At 38.2% G+C, this 24,772-nt stretch overlaps 1 protein-coding gene and 1 long non-coding RNA gene across 5 annotated transcripts in view; one reads left to right on the forward strand and one right to left on the reverse strand.

Moving 5' to 3' along the window:
* The first annotated feature begins 4,021 nt into the window (after positions 1-4,021).
* Positions 4,022-24,772, forward strand: part of LOC133713816 (cyclic nucleotide-gated ion channel 1-like) — a 29,636-nt gene continuing 8,885 nt past the window's right edge. Inside the window, exons 1-6 of one of the 4 annotated variants that reach the window (XM_062139843.1) lie at positions 4,022-4,099; positions 5,891-5,976; positions 6,894-7,263; positions 7,410-7,592; positions 8,713-8,987; positions 15,523-15,634. In XM_062139843.1, coding sequence (XP_061995827.1) covers positions 5,933-5,976; positions 6,894-7,263; positions 7,410-7,592; positions 8,713-8,987; positions 15,523-15,634 — 984 coding nt within the window. In that variant the 5' untranslated portion in view covers positions 4,022-4,099; positions 5,891-5,932. Of the gene's footprint in view, positions 4,100-5,633; positions 5,977-6,893; positions 7,264-7,409; positions 7,593-8,712; positions 8,988-15,522; positions 15,635-24,772 lie in introns of those variants that run through there. The other 3 variants (XM_062139842.1, XM_062139844.1, XM_062139841.1) reach the window with 3 other exon arrangements.
* LOC133713818 (uncharacterized) lies at positions 4,536-8,605 on the reverse strand. Its single transcript, XR_009848259.1, has 2 exons — positions 7,868-8,605; positions 4,536-5,734 (listed from the first exon to the last, which is right to left on the reverse strand). It is a non-coding gene; the product is annotated as an uncharacterized LOC133713818 (long non-coding RNA).

Consider the following 24,772-nt stretch of genomic DNA (forward strand, 5'->3'; position numbering starts at 1 on the left):
GAAATTGTTCCAGAAGAATGCAAGCCATTCATCCCCAAGGAACAAGCTCTAGAAAATGAGCTTCAACAATCGAAAGTCGTCTCTACTAGTAGATACAACAACTACATAGAGATTGGACTAAAATTCCCTGATCACAAAAAATATCATCTACATGCCTTTGTAGATAATGGATCAGGATTTACAGTTGCAAAAAGATTTGCAATTCCAGAAGAACTCTGGAAAGAAGATAAGAAAAGAACAGTTACTGGTGTCACATTTGATGGAAGCCATCTCACCATGAATAAAGTAGCAAAAAATGTTCATATCACCATTGGTGGAGGAACATTTATCATCCATAATGTCTGGCAATCTGAAGGCCAAGGCTCAGATTTCTTGTTGGGAAATGATTTTATTCTCCAACAGAGATTTATTCAGGATGAAGAAGCGATAGGCTTCAGAAAAGGAGAACGGGTGTTCTGGGCAGACAGGCTTACTCAAGCCAAAAGTGTAGTAGGTCCTCACTTTACTACCCAATATCAGAGATCGCAACAGAATAGTGGTGATATTCCCCCCTACAAACCCAAATTTGAACCCATACTCCAAATTAAACAACAAGAAGAATTACTTGTTGAAGAGTCTTCTGAAGAAGAAGAAGAAGAAGAAGAAGAAGAAGAAGAAACTAGTGAAGAAGAAGAAGCTAGTTTCATTCATGAGCATAAACTCAAGCATTTTCAGAATAAGCTTGAGTCTCAGAAAATTCCCACCCTTGAGAAAATCAAGAAACTACTCGAGCAGAACATCGATGTAGATCCTCAGAAGTTTTGGGAAAAAGACCCAGTGGTCTGTGAATTAAGATTGCATGACATGAATGCCATCTGTCATGTCAAATCCATTCCTCAATACAAAGAGGAAGACCAAAAAGAATTCAGAAAAGATATTGAAGATCTCCTGAACAAGAGATTAATTCAACCTTCCACTAGCCCTCATCATGCTCCAGCATTCTACGTGAGAAATCATGCAGAAAATCTAAGAGGAAAAGCTAGAATGGTAATTGACTATAGAGATGTCAACAAGAAGACTGTCAAAGACGGTTATCAAATTGCTCAAATAAGAGTACTGATTAACTAGCTCAGAGGAGCTAAAGTCTTTTCAAAATTCAATGCAAAGTCGGGTTTTTGGCAGGTCAAGATGCATCCTGAGAGTATTCCTCTCACTGCATTTGGAACACCACAAGGACATTACGAATGGATGGTAATGCCTTTTGGTCTAAAGCAAGCTCCCTCAATCTTCCAAAGAAACATGGACAACATCTTCAAACATGTTGCGGAGTTCTGCGTCATCTACATAGATGACATTCTAGTCTTCTCCAAAAACAGAGAAGAACACATGAAACACCTCCACGAGGTTGTAAAGCTGATAGTTCAGCATGAAATTATCCTAAGAGAAAAGAAAATATTCTTTATCCTTGATGAAGTTGATTTCCTAGGAATAAATATCAAAAATGGAGTGATAAAACTCCAACCTCATATCCTTGAGAAGATCTGGAAGTTCCCAGATAGAATTCCTGATGCTAAGAGTCTAGAGAGATTCCTTGGTGTCATTAATTATGGGAGAGATTTCATCCCTAAAATATCAGGGTTAAAGGCAATGTTATCTCCTAAAACAAGTTCCAAAAGAAAATGGAACTTCACAGAAGACGATGAGAAAATTGTAAAGCAGATAAAAAATCTCTGCAAAAACCTTCCTCCTCTTCAACAACCAGAAGAGAATGATGAAATTATCCTCCAAACAGATGCAAGCGATAATTATTGGTCTGGTGTTGTCCTGGCAAAAACGCCTGGAACTAACATTGAAAAAATCTGTAAATTTTGTAGCGGCAAGTTCAGCCCTGCAGAACTGAATTATCCCACAGGGGAAAAAGAAATTTTGGCTGTTAAGAAACCGATTGTGCCAGAGTAAAGAAGTTCAAAAATTTCAAACTTGATAAAGCTGCTGATAGAGGAAGATTAGCAAACTGGCAATTATTCCTTAACCAATATGATTATGTTGTTGAATTAATTGCAGGAAACAAAAACTATCTTCCAGACGCCTTAACAAGAGAATTAGCCATGTTCAGTAGAAGAGATGATGACAACGACGAATGTCGCAATCCCAGAAGCAGAAGAGCTGGGAAAGAACATGAAACCAATGAGGATCCCAAAGAAAAAATCCTCAAGAGATTCCTGCTAAGTCCAAAAGGCTTAGCCACAACTGATCAATCCCAGGGTAAAGGATTGGCTAGCCCGTCTCAAACGGCAGACGGTAAAGGCTCATCAAGACCGTTGACGGCTGTTGCTTTGCCGAAAAGCAAACCTACTCCAAATGGAGTAATAAATGTTTTCAATTATGAACTTCGAACTTTCGATACTCCTGTGTTCAGAACTGGCAGGAGATTAGCTTACCACCAGAAGGCAATTCTGGATAATCTTTTATTTGTCTTCCAGGAAAGAAGCAGTGGTCTAATGTTTCCAGCTCTCTTTGCATTAGCTGAAGAACTTTACGAGAATGCAAGACCACAGTTTGGAGAACTACAGCAGAGTGCTGTCCAGAAAGAAAAGATTCACTTCCTAGAAGATCCAGAAAGTGCTAAAATCCCTATCATAGCACTCAAAGAATCAGACTGGCATGAATTTCATTGTCTAATAGGAAGTCATAATTCTGAAGATCATATTCCTCCAACTCTCTTCATTATTGCAGGACCATATGTTGGAAGATACCTGGTAAATGTTCAGAGTGAACATCCGCAGGAACACAAGCTCTGGCTTGTTGAAAATGGTTTTGTCCATAATCTGTGGACTAAAACAAATGATGATCTTAAAGGTTTGCCCCCTATCATTGTCAACACAGTCAAAAACATAAGAAAGAATGACTGTACACTTCGTCTGAAGTTCAGATCCACACCTCCAGAATGGATCCAAAAGGCAAACGGTGAGGTTGAATATATTTCTCCATACCATTATGTGAGAATTATTCAAAGAAAATATCTTCAGCCAGCCTGTGTTGGGTACAATGGCCAGCCAAACTCAAGCATCCCATGGATGAAGGCCATGGCCCTAGAATACATCAAGAAGATCATCTCCGAGGACATCGGTAATACTTTCCTGGCAGCAGGGGAAAAAACTATTATCACTGCTTACAGTGGCGGAACTAGGAATTTTACTTTGAGGGGGTCCGAGTCTGGACTAGATTTATAATTTTAATTATTTATTTTAGTTAACTATACGTTAAATGTAGCATTTTTGTAGATTATTTTTCATCACGATACTCATAAACAAACAATTGAATAGTTTAGAGGGCTAAATCTACAAAATCTTATAAAACCATATCTGTTTAATCGAGAATGAATTTCTGAAAATTTAGTTCCACATCATTGTAGTCGCAGACTCGAAATAAAAAGTAGAGGCACAAAATTGACAGAAAACTTCTCATTCAAAACCATTAAAAACCCTAACATCTATTGCATATTATATATTTTGTTTTATTAATCTAACCAATTGTTAATTATTTTTAGTTAACCAATTTCAATTCAATAAATATTATATATACAATACTAATCAGGGAGACATTTATGATCTATCTATCTTTCTGTTATTGTTTTCTTTCTCTTACCTAGCAAGTGGCACGTGGCACTTGGTAGTGTGGGATTGGGTTTGGGGGAGGAAGGGAAAGGGATGGCGGGGGGGGGGGGGGGGTCCATGTATTGGATAAAACAAATTTTTAAAGCTTTATCACTGCAATGCTTGGTATTGAGCGTATCTGTCAAAAACTTAAGGCAGTGATAAACCTTTTTCAAAAAGATACTTTTGCTTTTCAGAAAAGAAGAAGGTGAAAAACATTTCACAAATACTTTTGCTTTTCCCTGGCCGACCTTCATTATCAGGAGCACTCAGAAAAGCAGAAGATCACGGAGTTATCCTGTACATTTTTATGTTTTGAATTGTAGTTTGAGTTTCGCTCCCTATATAAGGAGCTTTAGTTTCAGTTATAAGGCATTCGAAAATTTCTAGATCAGAAAAAATTCTCAAGAAGCCATAGTAGCAAGTGTGCTCTTTCCTTCCGAGTTTAAAGTCTTTCATTACAAGTAAGTATCTAAACACCAGTCTCATGGATAGATAAACAGCTTCCAGCTGTTTACCTGAGTGAGGCTCTAGATTGTTAAATCTGTATTCATGTTCATATAAATAAATTATGTGTGAGCCCAGTACTCTCTTTAAAGATTTGTATATTCATGTTTCTGCAAAATTATCTGTTTTTCTAAACCAGTTTTCAAACCAAAAGACTAGTTTCCTATAAGCCTAGAACAGCAGTGATTCCGCCCTGAAAGTAACCGCTTAGACCATCTCCAATGGATTGGTTAAATCCACGTGGAGTGCTTGAACGGTAATAAAAGACATGTAAACCTTCTCCAACCCTTAAGTCATATCTGATGTGTAATTGACATTTCGACCAAGGCTGTCAAATTTGACAGAGCCATAGTCATCTGTCTTTTATTTTTTTATTGTTTCTCTCTCCCTCTCTCTCTTTCCTTCTCTCTCTTTTCTTCTCCTCTCTAATTCTCTATCGTTCTTCCCAGACCAAACCCATCAGATTCCTACCCAGATCTCCTCACCATGAATAGCTCTTTCTCACCATGAATACACCAAAATCTCTATGTCCTCAACCTCACCACGAGTAGCTTTTCACCATGGATGAGTTCGATTTCAACTAGAGTTCTAATAAAATCATAAGAGAATAACATACTAAAACTCTCTCTCTTTCATCCTACCCAGACCAAATTAAGTCATGAAAAACCTTTCATGATAGATGTTTGTCTCGGTGGTGGCGGGATTTGAAGATGGTGGGTGGTATGTTGCAGGTAGGATTTGCTGTTTGGCACCAAAGATTTGAGCTTTTTTTTTTGTGATTATGGGAATTGGGTTTGTGAATAAGAATTAATTGGGATTTGAGTTTATGAGAAGTGTGGCATATCTGGAAATTGGGGTTCGAAACATGTGGAAGAAGAAGGAATTGGTGTTTTGTCAAAATTAGTATATTACCACTTACCAGAGAGATGCAGCGGAGTTGTGCGGCAGCAAGAAGAACAGAGAAGAAGAAGTGGGAGATGTTGGATAAAAATGGTTTATTTTTGTTATAAAATATTCTAAAAAAATAATATAATAATATTTAAATTTAACATATTCACTGGAGTAGAAATTTGTCAAAAATGACAATTGACACATCAGCTTTCAAATTTGAATTTGACACAAGCATTTTAACTACTCCATTGGAGATGCTCTTAGACAGGAAGTCGTTAGGTGAAAATGTGGCATGTTGAAGGCTAGATCTGTGCTTTAGGAATCTATTTTGCAGGATTGATAACTGAAAAAGAAAAAAAAAAGATAAAAGTAGAAAAGGAAGAAGGGACACGTGTAACATTACAAGAGGGACATCTCAAAACCTGGTCAGGAGGTGCTAGCCACACCTGGTCAGCCAAGAACCATCCTTGAAGAAATGATGAAGAAAAAGACGTCGCGCATTGCAAGGTCTTCGTCAACGCTATTATATTATTATTGTCATCGGGTGTTGTGTTACTGGACTATGTATGTGCATCTCTCGGTCCATATACTTTCTGGCTAGTTTTCGTTACGAAGTAGGATTTGCTGCAATGTAACTGAAATCATAGCCTCATAGCAGTTTCAGTTTCAGTCTCCATAGATCCTAGCTCCTTCTCTCTGACCTGTTAGAAAAGCACATATATTGGTATTTGAAGGGTAATTTTTTTTTTTTTACTAATCATCTACAGTTTCCATGTTTTCTATTTTTTCCTCTGGAGCGCATCGCTCGGAAATTTATACGTAGTATCCGACTCAATTTGGTCTGGCTGTTTTAATAGCTCGATCAAGGCATTCTATCCAACATAAAAGGGACATAAATTATGAATAACCAGGGTAGGGGGGAGCACCACGTTGAGCTAAGCAGGTTAGTTATAGTTTTTCAGATACATATTGTTTATAGGCATAATTGCTAAAATACAACCTAAATTTAGTAGTAATTGTCAATTTACACCGAGCACTTGCAATTGCGAAAATGAACCCCTTGAATTTGACAAAAACTGCTGATTTGCACCCATCCATCAAATTCAATGCTTTCCATCCAAATATGAGGGGTAATATGGTCATTTTATATTTATTTCTTTGAATAATAAAAATAAATGAAAAAAAATTCTTTAGAGGGAGATTCATGCCCTTCCATATACTTATTTATTTATTCATTTATTTATTTTGTACAATTCCATCTACTTATTTACTCATTCACTTCACAATTTTTTATTTTTTTTGCCAAATTATGCCTACAAAGAAAAATTAAGTGGAGAAATAAATTTTAGCTTGGTTTATCTTTACTTTGCCATCCTTAGCATATGGTAAGTCCTCAATTTCTCAAGGCTTAGTAAGATAGGCTTATCTCTTGCGTCCAATACTGTAGTATTGATATTTATTTCTCCAATTAATTTTTCTTATATTGAAATAATATAATGTAAGCATAATTTTGACACAAAAAAAAAGGCCTGGAGTGAATGAGTAAATAAGTAGATGAAAATTGTACACAAAAAAAAAAAAAAAAAAAATTTATTTTTATTATTCAAAGAAATAAATATAAAATAACCATATTACCCCTCATATTTGGATTAAAAACGTTGAATTTGACCTAGAGGGTGTAAATCAGCAATTTTCGCGAAGTTTAAGGGGTTAATTTTCGCAATTGCAATTTAGATGTGTAAATTGATAATTATAACCAAGTTTAGGTGTATTTTGGCAATTATGCCTTGCTTATAATCTTCAAAAAGTTTTTTATATTCCTTTGTTTCTGATTGCATATTTTTTTCCCTTTGTAATCAGCACTAACCCTGTTGAAGTGCAACACAAAAGTCATTCCAATCGGTCTCCACCTGGAGGATCTTCAGAAACAAAACCATTCATGGATGTACGGAATATGATAACAAAAATACTCGAGGAAGTACCGGACATGACATTTCTACTTTTATTTGTCATTGGACTGATGATAGATCCTCTGTTCTTGTACCTACCTTTCATCAATGACAAAAAGAAGTGCATTGGATTTGACGAAAAGATGGGGTTTGCAACTACTTTTTTGCGATCACTTGTTGATCTCACTTCCGTAGTATATTCAGTCTGGCGATTTCAGAAAAAGAATTTATCGAAATCACATCTTATAATTAACATTCTCGCAGTTCTTCCTATTCCACAAGTAAGTAATAAAAAATAAAAATTTTAGTTCTTAAAGAAAAAAACAGTTTTTTGTCACTGCGGTTATTATTTGACTAGGTTTAACTAGCATTTTAGCTTGGTGCAATCAATTAATGTCTGGACTTTAAACCAATTCTTTCCTATCAGGTGCTACTAGCTCTGCAATTCAGAATGGGAAGTTATGGACATCCGTATGATATATATTTTGTAAATTTCTTTCTTGCTGCCCCATATGTACCAAGGTTCTGTCGATTTATCAAACTCTACCGAAAGAGAGACATGTATGGAAGTCTTCTGGGTGTTTTGTCTCTCTACTTCCTTACTAGTCACGTAAGATTCATCTTTAAAGTTATTTTTTATTGTTTTTTATCAGCTTGGCTTCGCTAGAAACTAGAAAATATATGTTTACTTACAATTATTGGCGACGAGTAATGCTTTAACCCCGTTTGGTGCCTACCGAAGTGGATGGATATATATAAATAATAAATCAGAACTAATGTTAAGACTTTGAAATTTTGAATAGCAATTAGCTATAATAATAAATAAAAAATAAAAAAAAATAGAAAATATAAAACTCTTTTGAGAGGATGACTGTGTGAAGGTACCTCAGCGACGGCCCGGTAAATTTAGCTGGTGTGGGTGGGCTTTCCCCTTTCTCTGGTCACCCGGCGAACAATGGAGATGGAGATCCTTGGCGTGGTTCGCAACTTGTTGGACTCTTGTCCTTCTTCTTTATTTGGATTGGATTGATGGACACAGGGTTCGATCTGCGGGTTTTGGGAGGCCGTTGATGCGGCTCCGATTGGTGAAGTCGATTTCTCCAAGGATGTGTTGACCATAGATGAGATATGGTGGTTGGGGCGCTATTGTGGTGGCCCTCCTCTGGCGTGGGTCCGAATTAGTTTTCGGAAGGCGCGGCGGTTTGCTGGCGGAGGCTGTGGTTGTCCACAGGTTGTTCAGGTGGCCAAGCCTGTGGCTAGGATTCTCCCCAAATTCGTGGGCTGGTCCTTTCCCTCGTAGGCTTACTTTTTTTCTCTTGGGCTTGGGCTGCATTGGTTAGGGTTTCATTTTTATTTTTATTGTTATTTTGTAGATTTCTCCTCTTTTGAGGGAGAAGTTTGTAGAACGTAAGATTGTTGCCAAGAGATCTAAGCACATTTTAGTTATTCGCAGGTAGTGTGGGTATTTTTAGATGGGTTTCATTATTTGTTAAAGGGTTGAATTGCTTAAGTAACAGCTCTTTCTAACAACCCTATTTGGGTGGGTCGTTATGTATAATTTCGTTGATTTATAAAACAGCTGACAATTTTCAAAAAAAAAAGAAAAGAAGAAGGAGAAGAAGAATTAGCTAGATATTGGCAGGTCATCTTCATTTGGTGCTATTTAATTTTGGATTGAAATATACTTTTTTTTCGATCATTAATTAGTTTTTTCATTTCTATTCTTTCAGGTGCTAGGAGCATTTTGGTACTTTTTTTCTATTCAACGAGTAGCATCATGTTGGTACCAAGCATGTAGTACTCCACGATGTAAAGTTACGTATTATTGCAGTGGCACTACTCCTAATAACATCACAGTGCTTAATCAGTTATGCTCAATAAATCCATCAAATGCTTCAACATTTGATTTTGGAATATTTCATGATGCTTTTCAATCTGGTATCACTGGACCAATGACTCCTAAAAAGTTGTATTACTCTTTTTGGTGGGGCCTTCGAAATCTAAGGTTAGTATTATTATCACATTATACATTTATTAACATATATATTCACATTCAACATAAAATATCTAACCTCTTGTTTTTTTTTTTTAATAAACTTCTCTCACTCTGTCTTAATTTATGTTTTTTTTTAGCTGTATTGAAAATAAACAAAGAGTATGCTCATTATACTAATAAATAAATCCATCTTGATAGCTGATGTGAAAACATAGATTTGGTAAAAATTTGAAAATTTAAGAAAATAATCCTTCTAAATTGGTAAGTGAACCTCTGACAATTTTAAAAATTTTAGAGAAAAAGTCACAAATAATACTTGAACTTTAGGTTATTCAACACTTGTACCTCAACTTCATAAACTATCACTTGAGTACCTCATTTTCTTATTACTGACTACAATTCATACTTGCCGTCTCTAACGTTGTTAAATCAAATCACGTGCACTCTATTTCAAGGGTATTTTGGTCTTACACGCTCTCTCCCTCCCTCATACTCTTTCACTCTCTTTGCTTGTTCTCGAATTATGCAAACTCTATAAACTAAGGTAATGAGTTCCATCACTTCCATGAGTGTCCACCTATTGTAAATCCGATAAGAGAAAATCGTCCATACAATATCTCGCATTCTAAACTTTGGTATCTCAAGTTTAAAGAATATCAGAATGATACCTGAGATTTTGACCCCGACCCAACGATAGTACCTAGCTCCATTACGGCGTCCGCTAATTAGCATATATTGAAGGGTATTTTTGTCCTTTCATATTTTGATCCTTTATTTTTTTTCTTTCTCTAAACATATTATTCCTCTCTGTGCAATGAAATAAAATTTTGACAAAAAAAAAAAAACCCCCGCAAAAGCTTCATAGCAAAATTGCATTAAAAATTTTCTAGTTTGAGTGACGATAGTGACAAAGAAAATGGAATTTCTCATTGTTACCTGAAGAATAGATTGGGCTGGCCGGTAACAGATTGAGTGTTAGAAGACTTGGAGATTTTAAAGCTTTCATGGAAAAAGCTAACAGAAGCAGTACAGGTAGAACAAATTAGTGTTTCATGTTGCTATTCATCTCCCACCATTCATTGCTCCCTTCTCACAATAACTTTAGCACTGGCTAACCAAATGCAACAAAACTCCAGAGTATTTCAAATTTATGTGGGTCTCTATCAAATTTTATTTTCATAAAAAACATCAATCTGGATGGGGATTCACGATAGGGGGATGGGCTTAATGCGTACAGTGAATCAAGGGAAAAGAAGGCTAGTTGAGACAATGATTGCGAATGGGTGGTTCCAACTGTCTGGTCAATCGGCTTTAGAGCAAGTGCACCGCATCAGGCAAATGGCAGAGGCAAAAGGAGAGGTTTTGCCTCCTAATTATGCACTATTCATTGATTTTGCCTTTGCCTTTCATTTTTTTGGTGCACCCCTATAAGGCAAGACTTTCATCTGCTGCAGAGTACATTTTGTTCTTCTCAGTTTTGCCCTTGCTTCTGCTTCTCTTTCTTCTTCCCCTTCTTTTCTGTTTCTGTCTTCTTCTCTGTAGCAAGGTCAAAAGTGTTCTCGGCAGATAAAATAAATTGTTTCATCTGCTTTAATTATGTAGGCCCCATGGGATTGGTCGACCAAATGAAGAAGCAAAAGTTGTCAGTGTGCTTGGTCGATCAGGCTTTTAATCGGGCAATAACACATGCGGTGTATGGATTTTTTATTATTATTTTGGGCTGATTAAGAGGCAAGACCATGGTCTTGCCAGCTGCGGTGCATTTGCTCTTACCACCGGGATCTGAGAATAAGGTGAAAGTGGTGGCATGGGGTTTGGGCGTGAGGGTGGTATCCCCAATCTTTTGCTGCTATCCCTAGTAAAGCTCTGTACAAAATGGCGTGAATGAATTTGTGAATGGTTGAATTGGAGTATGTTCAATTGGTCCATAGACAAAGGTTGTCTCAGAATTGATGAAGATGTTCCGATGAAAGATTGAAGCCTTTGCATCATATCACAATTAGCTTCTTCAGTGTCACCAATTTTATATATATCCAAAACAACTACCACCCCAACAACAATCAAATTTTCTTTCAAAAAAAGGCTTCAATCTTTATCACACACACAGGTACGGTCGGGGTCAGAACCTTAGGTACCATTATGATATTTTTAAAACTTACGGCATCGAAGTTTAGAATGGGCGAAAGATTAGGTATTGTACGGATGTTTTCTCATTTGATAAACTACCTTCATTGGTGTGTCATCCTTAACAGCAGAGATGTGAAAAAAAAAAAAAAAATCTAGCGATTGAAAAAAACAATTAACATGAATATTATATATAGGGTGCGACTATTGTCACCCTATCAAATTTGCTTCATTTATTAAAAGACTAATATACTCTAATACAAAATGACAATCATGGACAATAATTTACTAATAACTATGTTGTTTATTACTTATTACATCCTACTAAACAATTATACCTATACCAAGCTTACATTATCAATCTCATCATTCATGTTTAAACCCTAGAACACATTTCTCAGCATTTCATCATCAAATTTTATTGTCTATGGTTCTTGAATCCTAACATATTGTAGCTTGCGTTTTGTTCACTAGAAGTCTACCAACGCTTTTGTATTATTCGGTGGATATTGTTAAAGAATTTGGATGGCTTTGTCCTTGTAGATTAGTTCAGTAAATGTTTGCCGAACTTAGGGACTATCCAGTATACTACCGAACATTGCATTAATTTTTTGTAGAATCCTACCGAACACATGAGATGATAAATTTATTTATTTATTTATAATTTTTTTTTTAATTATAAGGAAGTTTGTCCTAATGGCAATTTGAAAAGTATGGGTAACTATTTTTTTTTTCCAACAAAATGAACTAAAAAAGGAAAAAGAAGAAAAAAAAAAAATCCCACATGTAGCCGTTAGTACTACTTTTAATTACATTTTTTTTTTTGGGATTTTGTTCATTTACCCCATTTTTAGAGATTTTTTTCCCATTTACCCCATTAAGTTTTTTAAATTCCTCCTTACCCAAAACACTCTAAGGATGTCTTCCTTAATACCCAATTAAGTTTTTTTTGGAGACTATTTTACCCTCACCCCTTTGTTACTTAGAGAGAGAAAATGGAAGAGAGAGAAACCATAGGCGTCGGAGATCTTATAGGTCATCGGAAATATTTATTACCCCCAAATAGACGTCTATTGCCCCCCAATAGACGTCTATTGGGGGGCAATAGAGGTTTATGAAATCTCGCCGGAAGTCTCCAAAAGAGGTTGTTGTAGATCTCATATGGGGCCGTAGAGGTTTATTGCCCCCCAATAGAAGTCTATTGCCCCCTAATAGAACTTTCAGTCGCCGGAATGGAAACTAATCTCCGTAAAATTAGATAAATAAAACTTTGATTAAGGAAAAAAATGAGGACATTACATCAATTCAAAATATCTATTGCCCCCAATAGAACTTTTTTTTTCTTTCTTTCTTTCTAAGCCTTCTGCCCAAATTTTATCCAAAAAAAAAATAAATTGATTTGGGCACCTAAAAAATGATCCGGGCACCCACATCTTCTTCTCCTCCCATCTTTGACTTCACGAGTTATTTCTCTCACATGTTCTCCAGCAGACTAGACCAGCTATGCCCCTCCTCGGCATGCATCTCACTCGAGTCTGCTGGTGGGCAGAAGGATAAAGCAGCACTTGAAGCACTTGCGAATCTCTGGAATCAATTTCACCGCCTTCCTGTAGTTCGAAACCCTCCACCGATTCCTCCTCCGAAGTCACTAGATCCGCATCCCTCCCCAAATCCACAGCGTCGTTGCCTTCCTCACTGCAACCACCAACGGCCACAATGACGCCTCTCCCATCTCCTATATTTCCAACTCCCTCGTAATCACGATCGTCGACGTCGTTGTCATCGCCTATTTGATCAAGATCGATCAAGGGAGTCTTCTCCTAGGAGGTTCCGACGAGGGCGGACTCCGGCAGCGTCTCGAAACGTCCTGGACGGCGCTGCTCTTGTCCTCGACTCCATCCTCATCGAAACTGTCCGGAGAGAGCATGACCTTGGCCCTAGGAAGCAGTGGAGAGAGAGAGAGAGAGAGAGAGAGAGAGAGAGAGAGAGAGAGAGAGAGAGAGAGAGAGAGAGAGAGAGAGAGAGAGAGAGAGAGAGAGAGAGAGAGAGAGAGAGAGAGAGAGACAGAGAGAGAGAGAGAGAGAGAGAGAGACAGAGAGACAGAGAGACAGAGAGACAGAGAGAGACAGAGAGATCTGGCATTGTCTGGAGAGAGAGAGGAGAGAGGAAAGAGAGTGGCAATGTTGCAATTTATTAATTAGGCTTAGGGAAAAATGGTCATTTAATGTTAAATTGTGTAGGTGGGAATAAAAATCTGTTGCTGGGGTAAATTAGATAAATTTTGCTCATTTTGATGCTTTTGGTCAAGGACCCTTTTTTTTCTTTTCTAAATGTTCAAAGAAAAAGATTCAATCATCCTTGTAGGATCTTGTACCTTATCTCATTGTAATTGAGTTCATTATGAATGAAGTCCTCTTTCGATAAAAAAAAAAAAAAAAATATTAGCAAACGCATAAATGTGTGCCAAAACGGTAAGGTGGCTCATAGAGTCCTAGCCAACATTGGCGTCAAATCGAACTGTAAAGAGACCTGGGTTTGTCAGGTTCCTAGCTGCATTTCTGATTTGCTTCAACATGATTGTACGCTTAATTTTAATGAAATATAAGTTTTTTTTTCAAAAAAAGTGTGCCAAAAGAGGAGTTTTAAATACACACCCCCTATTTTCTTAATACACACCCCACACTCAATACACCACCTATTTAATTTTTCATTCTAATATTAGACTAGATACACCACCCAAATGACCTAAAATACCCTTAATCTCTAAAACCATGAAATATCATATTATTTGACTTTATTAAGATTATTATTTAATATGATTATTATATATTAGTATATTGAGATTTCATAATTTTCTTTTACATATTTTCTTCTATTTTTTGCTGGAAATTTTGGCCTATCCCAACTCCATTACGACATCAATCAATTGGAATTTGAAAATATAAAATTTCGAACATTTGCAAGTCCTTCAAAATTTAAACTTTCAATATAGTCTGCAAAATTTACACTTTCATGCACTACATGTTCAATATGTTACACAAGATGAAAACTAAAAACTGATAGGAAAAAAAAAACCCAAATGCTTTGCTTTCTTACTCTACTCACTCTCACAACTTACTGGCTACCACCTCCAAAACGACGGTGGATCTCAATGAAATAGCTCTCGAGATTACGTTGAATTGTATTCAATACAAGATGAAGAATACATATCTCAACTGAAGATTGTTGAACGAGGTCTTCAAATTCATGTCCATAGTCGAAATTCAGGTGATGAAGTGCGGAGAAGAAAGATGTATTGCAACGTATAAGGTTTAGAAAAATTGACATAGAAATGCGCGATTCAATTTTTTTCTTCTTCTAATACATAGATGTCTATTTTGGTCATTTAACCTACTTATAAAATCTAATTTGAAATATAAAATAAAAGGGATGTGTATTAAGTAGTTAGGGGTGTGTATTTAAAATTTCTCGTGCCAAAATGATAGTTGTTATAATTTGTGGTACATATTGCTCAGTGTTCTAAAAATAGGCCCAAGTGGCCGCCTAGGAGCTAGGCGTCACCTCTCCGAGTCGATTTTATGCTAGGAGATACTTCTAGGCGGCCGCTTAGCAGTATTAGGAGGCTTCGGCTTGGTTTTTTTTTTTTTTTTTTTTTTTTTTTTTGGGTTTTCCTTTTCGTTATCGTTGTATTTCAAATCCATCGACGCCGACACATTGGCCATTGTTCTTCGAAAATCGAGGACGGGCGTCGTTTTGAATGAGTCTGGCGACGCGGGGTTGTTAGGGTTGTCCTGATCTGCGAACTATTGCGGTGCTGGATCGATCTTCATAGGTTGGGTCATGGGTCCTAGGGGTGGGTCTCATGATCGATGGTTCATCTACATCTGCGTTCTGAAGTGGGATTGGGGGGGGGGGGGGGGTTCAGGTCTTGGGAAGAAGGAGATGGATGAGTGCCATTCTGGTGTATTAAATTGGGTATTGATTGATTCGGTGTACTGATTTAAATTACTGTAGCTATTAATCTAGTGCATTGATTTGGTATTTATTGATTTGAAATTATATAGTTATTATTCTGGTGTATTGATCTGGTAGTGATTGATTTGGTGTATTGTTTGAAACTGCTGTAGCTACTATTCTAGTGTATTGATTATTTATTGATTGATTTGGTAATTAATATACGAGTGGATTGATTTGGCATGATCAGAAATTCAATAAGCATCACGCATTATATTTTCTTTATTAGTTAAACAATAATTAGTTAATTACTTATATAATTATATACTATAAAAATAAAATTAAAAAAATAAAAACCGCACTCCTGGGATTTAGTCTCCTGGCACCGCCCGACTAGCGCCTAACAATTTTTAGAATCTTGATATTGCTTATGTCTTTAAATAAGCTTTTTTTTTTTTTTTTGCAGTAATTTTGGCACGAATCTACAAACAAGTCCTTACCTGTGGGAAATTTACTTTGCAGTCGTCATTTCCATTAGTGGCCTGTTTCTACTAACAATAGTTATTGGAACGATGCAGGTGAGTAATAAATTTCCTGTTATGTGTTTTCATTGATATAGAATAAGAAAAGTACCTGACTACACGAGGTTCCATAATATCAATACTGCTTTCAACTCGATCAATTTCCTTGTATAACCGGAACAAAAAATAGTCCATAGCTGATCAGCCAGCTGGATATGAAACTGGAAAGGAGTTGGGGGATTATATGGAGAGTGTGTTGAATTTGATATAATTTGAAGATTAATTGAATACTATTAGAGGTGGCAAACGGGCCGGCCCGGCCCATTTTAAGCGGGCCTAGTCGTGCTTCGTGCCGTGCTTGGGCCGGCCCATTTATTATCGTGTCGGGCTCGTGCCGGCCCATTTACTTAAACATTAAGCCTGGCCCAGCCCATGGCCCGAGCCCATATCGTGCCGGGCCGTGCTCGTGCCGGGTCAATAACGGGCCGTGCTCGTGCCTACCCACTATAAAGCACGATTTAAAAATCTTAATTTGAACAAATAAAAATTAATTTTATTTAACTATTTAGAAAATTAAAATAAATTAAGTTCTACAACGTTTTTCTTAATCTTAGTTTTTTAAGATTAGATTTCAAATAATTTTTTATATTCCACTATAAGAAAGAAAGAAAAAAAAAACTCAAAATATATTGTTTTTAGTATATTATTGTGAGATTAATCTTTATTAATATAATGAAGATTTAGTATCTAGTATTCTTTCCTTCATTCTATAGTTGTATTATTATGAGATTAGTCTTTATTAATAAACATATATTTAATATTTAGAAAAAATACTTATGTCAAAACAAGGATATAATGTTTTGTTTCATTATTTTGACAATATAAAAGAAAGCATTGGTGGAATTGTCATGATTTTTTTTTTTTTTTTTTTTTTGAATCAACGAACGAACTTTCAATTGAAATAGGCCTCAAGTGAGGTGATTACAATCATAGGTTACAACATCCTGAATACACTCAGGGGTTTGGTCTATCCATACCCAGTGATGGGTGGTTTCAAAACCTATTCCCGCTAGGCGATGCGCAACCAAGTTGCATGAACGAGGTGCATGCTGCACTTGAACTCGAGGAATAAGAGATATAGCTCTCTTAATATCATCAACCAAGCCACCATTAGCTAGCAGACTATGATCCACACAAGAGATTTCTGCAAGTGCTTCAGTACAGTCACTTTCAACAGTGACGTTCTGTATCTGTAAGGAAATCAGGAGGTCGAGACCGGCTCGTAGAGCATATAGTTCACTCTGTTTAGGAGAGGCAGCGTGCAGAATGGGGCCAGCAAAAGCAGCGACTACCTGTCCAGCTGCATTACGCAGTACTCCTCCTACCCCACCTCGGGTTTGGTTAGGCAAGTACGATGCATCTACGTTCAACTTGAGTCCCCCAGAAGCAGCCGGTTTCCAAAAGCGGCGAGGTTGCTTTATGGTTTGAGAGGTGGTAGCCCGAGCTTTCTGAAATTCCTCCAACCAAGCAAAACTGCCAAGGGTAATATCTTGAGCTGTTTGTTGTGTACCGTTCCAAAGAACATTGTTTCTGTTTTTCCAGAGAGCCCAGAGAATAATCATTAGTTTGGCAAATACCTCCCCACTCAACGTAAGGGCTCTGTCCAACATCCACTCTTTGAAAGTGCCACCAGAGATTAAGTCAGTTTGTAGGTTGAAAGGAGGTGCAGCTAGAATTGTTGTAGCCGTGGGGCATTGGCAGAATAAGTGACGTGCATCCTCTATGCCATGCGGGCATAATAAACAGTGTACTTCCCCAGTGTAGCCCTTAAGAAGTAATCTGTCTCGTGTGGCAAGCAAGTTGTTGCAGGCCCTCCATACACAAATACTGACCTTGCCAGGGACCTTCGCCTTCCAAATGCTTTTCCACAGTGCAGTATAAGGGTCTCCTGATGAAGGAGTTGCTAAAACATGTTGCATTACTTCGAGCAATCCAATAAGCACTTTTCACAGAGTAGTATCCTTTCTTTTCGGGGCTCCATATAAGTCTATCAGGGCTAGGGTTTCTCCCAAGTGGAATGCATAGAATGCGTTCTGCAACATGGTTAGGAAAGAGTCGATAAATGAGGGGAGCCTTCCATTGCCTACTTGAAGCATCAATTAGATCAGCCACCATACTGCACTCCGTATTGGGTGGCCTAATCAATGAGTTTGGTATTGTTAACGAGAGCCACTTATCATTCCATATATCTACTTGAGTTCCATCCCCAATCTTCCATTGAACTCCTGCTTGCAGCACTTGTCTGCCCTGTAAAATGCTCCTCCAAGAGAAGGATGGGGAGTCCCCAATGTCTGCATTCCAAAAGGAGCAGTTTGGAAAATACTTTGCTTTATATAGCCTGGCAATGAGAGACTGAGGGTTGGAGATAAGTCTCCACCCTTGCTTGGCAAGCATAGCAATATTATAAGCATACAGATTCTTAAAACCCATACCTCCCTCCTGTTTAGTTAAGCACAGCCTCTCCCAACTCCGCCAATGAATTTTCTTTTTTCCATCATTATCACCCCAAAAAAACGAGGCACATAGTTGATGAATGTCATCACAAAGGCTTTTAGGAAGTAAGTAGCAGTTCATTGCATACAGTGGCATTGTTTGAGCAATGGCCTTGATGAGAATTTCTTTCCCGGCACAGCTAAGAATTTTGCCTTTCCAGCTTATTAGCCTTTTGGACAATTTTTCTTTGATGTAGGCGAACTTTGCAGTTTTAGACTTGCCAACTCTCAATGGTAGTCCGAGGTACTTATCATATGCTCTTCCACTCTGCGGACTGCAAGGATGGATGCCAAATGATGTTGAAGCTCCAGGTTGACATTCCTGCTAAAAACCATACTACTTTTTTGGAAATTAACTTTTTGACCAGAAGCCTTCTCATAAGTCAACAGAATTTGTTTGAAGGCAACACACTCTTCCATTGTGGCAGTACCAAAGAGTAGGCTGTCATCAGCAAAGAAAATGTGATGTAGTGTGGGCGCTAGAGGACACATTTTGAGGCCAGTGATGCAGTGGGATTGAACCGCATGGGTAATAAGTGCAGAGAGGCCCTCAGCACAGAGAATAAAAATGTATGGTGACAACGGATCACCTTGCCTGATTCCTCGGGAAGGTGTGATGGAAGGAGTAGGCTCACCCTGTTTTAGAATAGAGTAGGTCACAGATTTAACATTAGCCATTATCATATTGATCCAGATAGGATGGAAACCAAGCTTTGTCAGGATTGCCTGGATGTAAGCCCACTCAAGGCGGTCATATGCCTTACTGATATCTAACTTTAAAGAGAAGAAACCAGTGTCTTGATGCCTTAATTTGTGCAGGAAGTGTGCTACTTCATTTGCAACCAAGGTATTGTCAGAGATGATTCGGCCTGGAACATACGCACTCTGAAGAGGAGAGATTATATGAGGAAGCCATCGTTTAAGTCTGTTTGCTACAACTTTTGATGCAATCCGACAAATAACATTGCTGAGAGCTATTGGTCGGAAATGTGCTGCCTCCTTAGGATCATTAATCTTTGGTATGAGGCATAGATAAGTATAGTTGATGTTGGTACCAAGTTCTCCAGATTCCAGAAAGCTACATACTGCCAAGTAAACATCATTGCAAACAATGCTCCAATATTTTTGATAGAAAAAAGGGGACATACCATCTGGTCCAGGGCTTTTGGAGGGGTGCATCTGGAAGAGAGCTAACTTGATCTCCTCTTCGGTATAAGGCTGCATGAGTGCGCGATTCATTTCAGGTGTGACTTTTTGTGGTGTTGCCGCTATTATTGAAGAAAGTGCATCTGTCTCACAACCATTAGTTGAGAAGACTTGGGAGAAGTATGAGAGTAAGAGTCTGTCAATTTCTTGCGGTTCAGACTGCCATTGATTGCTTTCATCATTTAGACCACGAATTAAATTTTTGCTTCGCCGATTGGTGGCTTTCCTGTGAAAGTAAGCAGAATTGCGATCTCCATCCTTAAGCCAAATAGCCCTAGACCTTTGTCTCCAATATTTTTCCTGTTGAGTTAACAGTTGACTATGTTTGATATGTAATACTCTCTGTTCCTCATATTGCTCGGAGGAGTATGGTAAGCGCATAAGATCATTTAACTTCTCTTGAATGATTCGAAGTTCAGCCTTTTGATGATCAAACTCAGTCTTGTGCCACTGCATTAACTCATTGCCTGTTTTCTTGATCTTCAGTAGTACTTGCTGTAGGGCATTACCAGTAGTAGGAGTGGCCCAAAATTGCTTGATAATGTTTCCACATGAAGGGCTGTCGTGCCAACACTCCTCAAACCGAAAAAGTTTAGCAGTTTTCCTTCCTGTTAGTTTGGATGCACTGACCACGATAAGAAGAGGGTTATGATCCGACTCACTAGGGTTGAGGGTGATGACTCTGCTGTATGGGAATAGAGCTCGCCATTGTGGCGTGTGAAAACCTCGATCAAGACGCTCTTTTGTATACCGATTACTCCAAGTGAAGCGACTACTAACAAATCCCATGTCAAGAAGATCACAATCAGCCATTGTTCTTCGAAAAGTAGCCATGGGTGCAGCTGCTCTCAGATGGCCTCCAGATTTGTCTCGGTTAGACATGATTTCATTGAAATCCCCTGCCACGAGCCAAGGAAGAGGGTAGTGTTCAGATGCCAATGATCTGATAAGTGACCATGTTCTGTGTCTCCCTCCTCTCGCAGCAATACCATATATTCCAGTAAAACGCCATTTTTGGGCATCTTCCACTTTGCCTATTATGACATCAATATGGTTGGCCGATCGAGATCATAAATCAACATGTGTATCTTGATTCCAGATCAAAGCAACTCCTTGTGATTCCCGTTCTTGTGGGTAACAAATGTTGTCTTGGAAGCCAAGCTTTCTCGTGAGAGCGTTGATATGGTCTTTTTGGGCTAGGGTTTCAGCGAGAAAGATGATGCTGGGTCTTCGTGCTTGGACAATATCAATTAGGGCTCTCTGTGATTCAAAGTTTACAATCCCACGACAGTTCCATACAAGGATATTTCCTTGAAGCATGGCCGGACGGAGGAATGGTTGCACTAGGCTTGGTGGCGACGTAGCTATCTAGGCGGCGCTTAGGGTTTCACGTTAGGAGTGATCTTGTTCTTAGTTACCCTGAGCGATAACACATTTGTGGAATTGTCATGATATTTTAAATAAAAGGTCTCATATTCAAATCTCATCATTGTAGTTTTTTAATATTTTTAAAAACAAAATGAAATTTTGTGTTTGTAACGGGCCGGCCCACAATATGTCGTGCTCGGGCCAGGCCGGGCCGGGCCGGGCCAATGGGCCAATATTCTTAGGCCCAGCCCGACCTGTTATTCTAACGTGCTCGGGTCGTGTCGGGCCACTAACGGGCTTGGGCCGTGCCGGGCCAGTGCCGTGCTCGTGCTTAGTGGCCCATTTGCCACCTCTAAATACTATTTAGTCTCTCGAAAGAAAATACTTACGTCCAAAGTATTCGGTGTTTAAATTTTCTCTTATTTTTCATATGTTCGACAGTGTAGTTCCATGATCTTGTATTTGAATGATTTCTTTGTATAGATGGTTTTAAATATTCATTTAAAAAACGAAGGGGTTTAGGTTTTGACCATGGAACAATAATGTTTTTTTTTTTTTTTTTTTTTTGAGAGAAGGACGTCAAGCTTTTATTATGAACTTAAATCATACAATGGGTAGCAACATAGTTGCTAAGACTAGAGGGAATCTGACCACTCCAAGAAACATCAAAACTAGAATTAAGAGCCAATTTAGCCAACATATGAGGCGCAAAATTAGACTCTCTATACACATGAGTAAATGAGTCCTTAGGTAAGGAATCATGAAGAAAAATAATATCCTCCACAATACCTCCATATCCTGAAACATCCTCCTCCTGAGACATAATATCCCTCACTAATTTCTGATAATCAGACTCAAACAGAATAGGAGAAAGGCTATCACTCACAGCAAGTTGACAAGCCCTTCTAGCAGCTAGAGCCTCCACCAATGCTGGAGACAAATAATGTTTAGGGTTTAGGCCTTAATGGACACTCGGTATGCGACATACGCTGAATATGAGGTCTTAATGGAATTATCCATAAGGATGTTTTTTCATTAATATTTGAACACGTTTTTGTTTCCCTTTGGTTCTTTAATGTGTTTTAATTTATTGTGGGTTGTTTATTGTGAGTCTGATATTGAAATTGTTGGAAATTTAAAATTTGTTGGTGGTCCATTCTTTTAATTGTTGTTAATAAAAATGCTAGGCTGCTTAGTTGCTTGAACAAGTAACAAACAATCTGTCTCAAAGATAACCAGAGAAAGCCCATGCTCGAGAGTATGAGAGACAACTGCCCTCTCCGCCAAAACCTCAACCTATTATGCAGAAGAGACATTAGGAACTCTCCTATAGAAACCACCAACCCAAGCACCCAAGGAGTCCCTAATAATTACTCCAATCCATCCTTGTTTAGTAGCATTATCAAAAGAACCATCCATATTAATCTTCAACCACCCCACCAGATGAGCTTTCCAACCACTAGATCGTACCCCCAAAGAGTTCTTTTGGGTAGCCAAAGAATGAAAACAATAGTCACTAAGCCGTGCATTTAGCCTAAAAACCAAGTCACCCACACTAGAGCTTTTACCTTCCCAAACTCGCAAATTGCGCTCTCTCCAAACCCCCCAAATACAAATCAGTAACAAGGCCCAAGATGCTTCAGAAAGATTAGTAAGACAGAATAGAAACTAGTCAACCAAGGGAAGTGCCAGTCTTACTGCATCTAAGCACACTCCAAAACCCTGATGAGTCCTAAGCACAGCTTGTGTAAAAAGGCAACTCTACACAGGTGCTCAACATTCTCCAACCCCCCCCCCCCCCCCCCCCCCCCCCAAAAAAAAAAATACATAAAACAGGCAGTATTATCCAACTTAACAAATTTCTCCACCAACTGGGGTTTGACATGTAAAATATTATGTAAGAATCTTCCAAATGCATACCTTGGCCAAGGCAGGCATTTTGTTCATCCAAAGCTTCTTCCATCTATGAGCAGGGACATTCTCGTACTGATCCAGTGGCTCATAAAAACCCGAAGCCATCATTCTGTAAGCACTCTTGATTGTGAAAGTCCCTTTAGAATCATAGAACCAGAACCTCTCATCTAACACTTCTCTCATACTCAAAGGGATCGATAAAATCAACGACCTATCTTCAGGTTGAAAAAGCTAGTTAATCAAAGATCCATTCCACTGCTTGTCAATAATCAGATCACTCACTCTAGAAACTTTAAGATTGATGGTGCTGCAGAAGGAAAAAAAAGACGGTGCCTTTGGTATCAAAGGATCAGACCGTATTGATATCTCTTCTGCATTCCCCACCTACCAACAAACACTCTCCCTTACTACACTCATGGCCTCAAAAATGATTCTCCAAGTAAAGGAAGGAGAAGAATGAGGTTGAGCATCCGATAAAGAAGATGAAGAAAAATATTTGGCCTTGTAAATCTTTGCAATTAGAGACTCCCGGGCATGCAAAATTCTCCAACGTTGCTTTGCCAGCATAGCCAAATTGAAAGCATGTAAATAATGAAAATCAAGACCCCCTCTTCCTTTGGCTTGCATAAGGAATCCCATGCTTTCCAATGTATCTTTTTTTTTTTTTTTTTCATATTACTGCCCCACTAAAACAGAGCACAGATCTTTTGTAAGTCATCACAAAATTTCTGTATAAGCAGGAAGTGATTGGGCCACCCCCCTGATCAAAATATCCTTATCAGCCTCACTTAAAAGATGCCCTTCCCAGTTTTGCACTTTCTTCTCCAACCTCTCTTTCAGATATTGAAAGGTTGTTGTCTTCTCTCTTCCTACATAGGTAGGAAGCCCAAAGTACTTCTCATGACATTCCACCATATTGACCCCAAACATTTCAGCTAATTCCTCATGTTCAAATAATCCATCATTCTTACTAATAGCCACAGAACTTTTATGAAAATTTACCTGTTGACCAGAAGCCTTTCCATAAACTGTTAGAATACATTGAATCTTCTAACAGGCCATCCAAGAAGCTTCAGCAAAGAGAAGGCTACCATCAGCAAAAAACAAATGATTCAAAGCAGGTGCATCATCATAAACAGAGATATAAGGTAACCGGCATGCATTAGCACTTTGACAAAGTTAGCACTTTGACAAAGAAGTGCATATCACCCTTCCGCACTCGACATGAACAATATGGAGACAAGGGATCCCCTTGTCACAAACCCCATGTGGTAACAACATACCCCTGAGGCTTGCCTCTGACCAGAAAAGCATACAGGACTGCGGAAATACAGTGTACATCATATCAATCCAACTAGCCGCAAAACTCATTCTCTCCATAACTTTCCTCAAAAACACCCACTCCATTCGATCATAAGCCTTACTCGAATCTAGTTTGAGTGCTATACAATTATCACATGCTCTTTTATTATAAATAAAATGTGCCACTTCATTTGCAGCCAGAGTGTTATCCGTAATAAGTCTCCCAGGGATAAAAGCACTCTGGCAGGGTGATATGATCTTGGGTAAAATCAGCTTCAACCTATTAGCAATAACCTTGGAGCAAAGTTTATACAATACATTACATAGTGTAATGGGACATAAATCAGACATTTGCTCAGGATTATCCACCATAGGAATCAGACAAATATAAGTAAAATTTATCTATTTTAACAACTGACTTAAATGGAGAAAGCTATGCACTGCTTCAGTAATGTCTGGTCCAATAGACTCCTAGTAGTGCTGGAAAAACAGAGGCATATCGTCAGGGCCATGGGATTTAGTAGGGTACATCTAATACAAAGTTGCTTTCACTTCCTCCTCACTATGCGGCCAGCCTAGCATAAGGTTCATTTCCGCCATACATTACACATGGATGAATGGCCTACGTACAAAGTCTCATCCAAAACCTCCGAGTCTACTTCAGAAGTTGTGAACATCTCATCAAAGTAATCTGTTACAATTTTCTCAACCCCAACATCATCTTCCAACCAATTACTATTCTTTTCAAAAAGCCCGACCAACGAATTTTTCTTTTTTCTATTAGTTGCTCTTCGATGGAAAAAACCAGTATTTCAATCACCTTGTTTCAACCAGGTCACCTTAGCTCACTGCT

Source organism: Rosa rugosa, chromosome 6, assembly GCF_958449725.1.
Source record: "Rosa rugosa chromosome 6, drRosRugo1.1, whole genome shotgun sequence".
NCBI lineage: Eukaryota > Viridiplantae > Streptophyta > Magnoliopsida > Rosales > Rosaceae > Rosa > Rosa rugosa.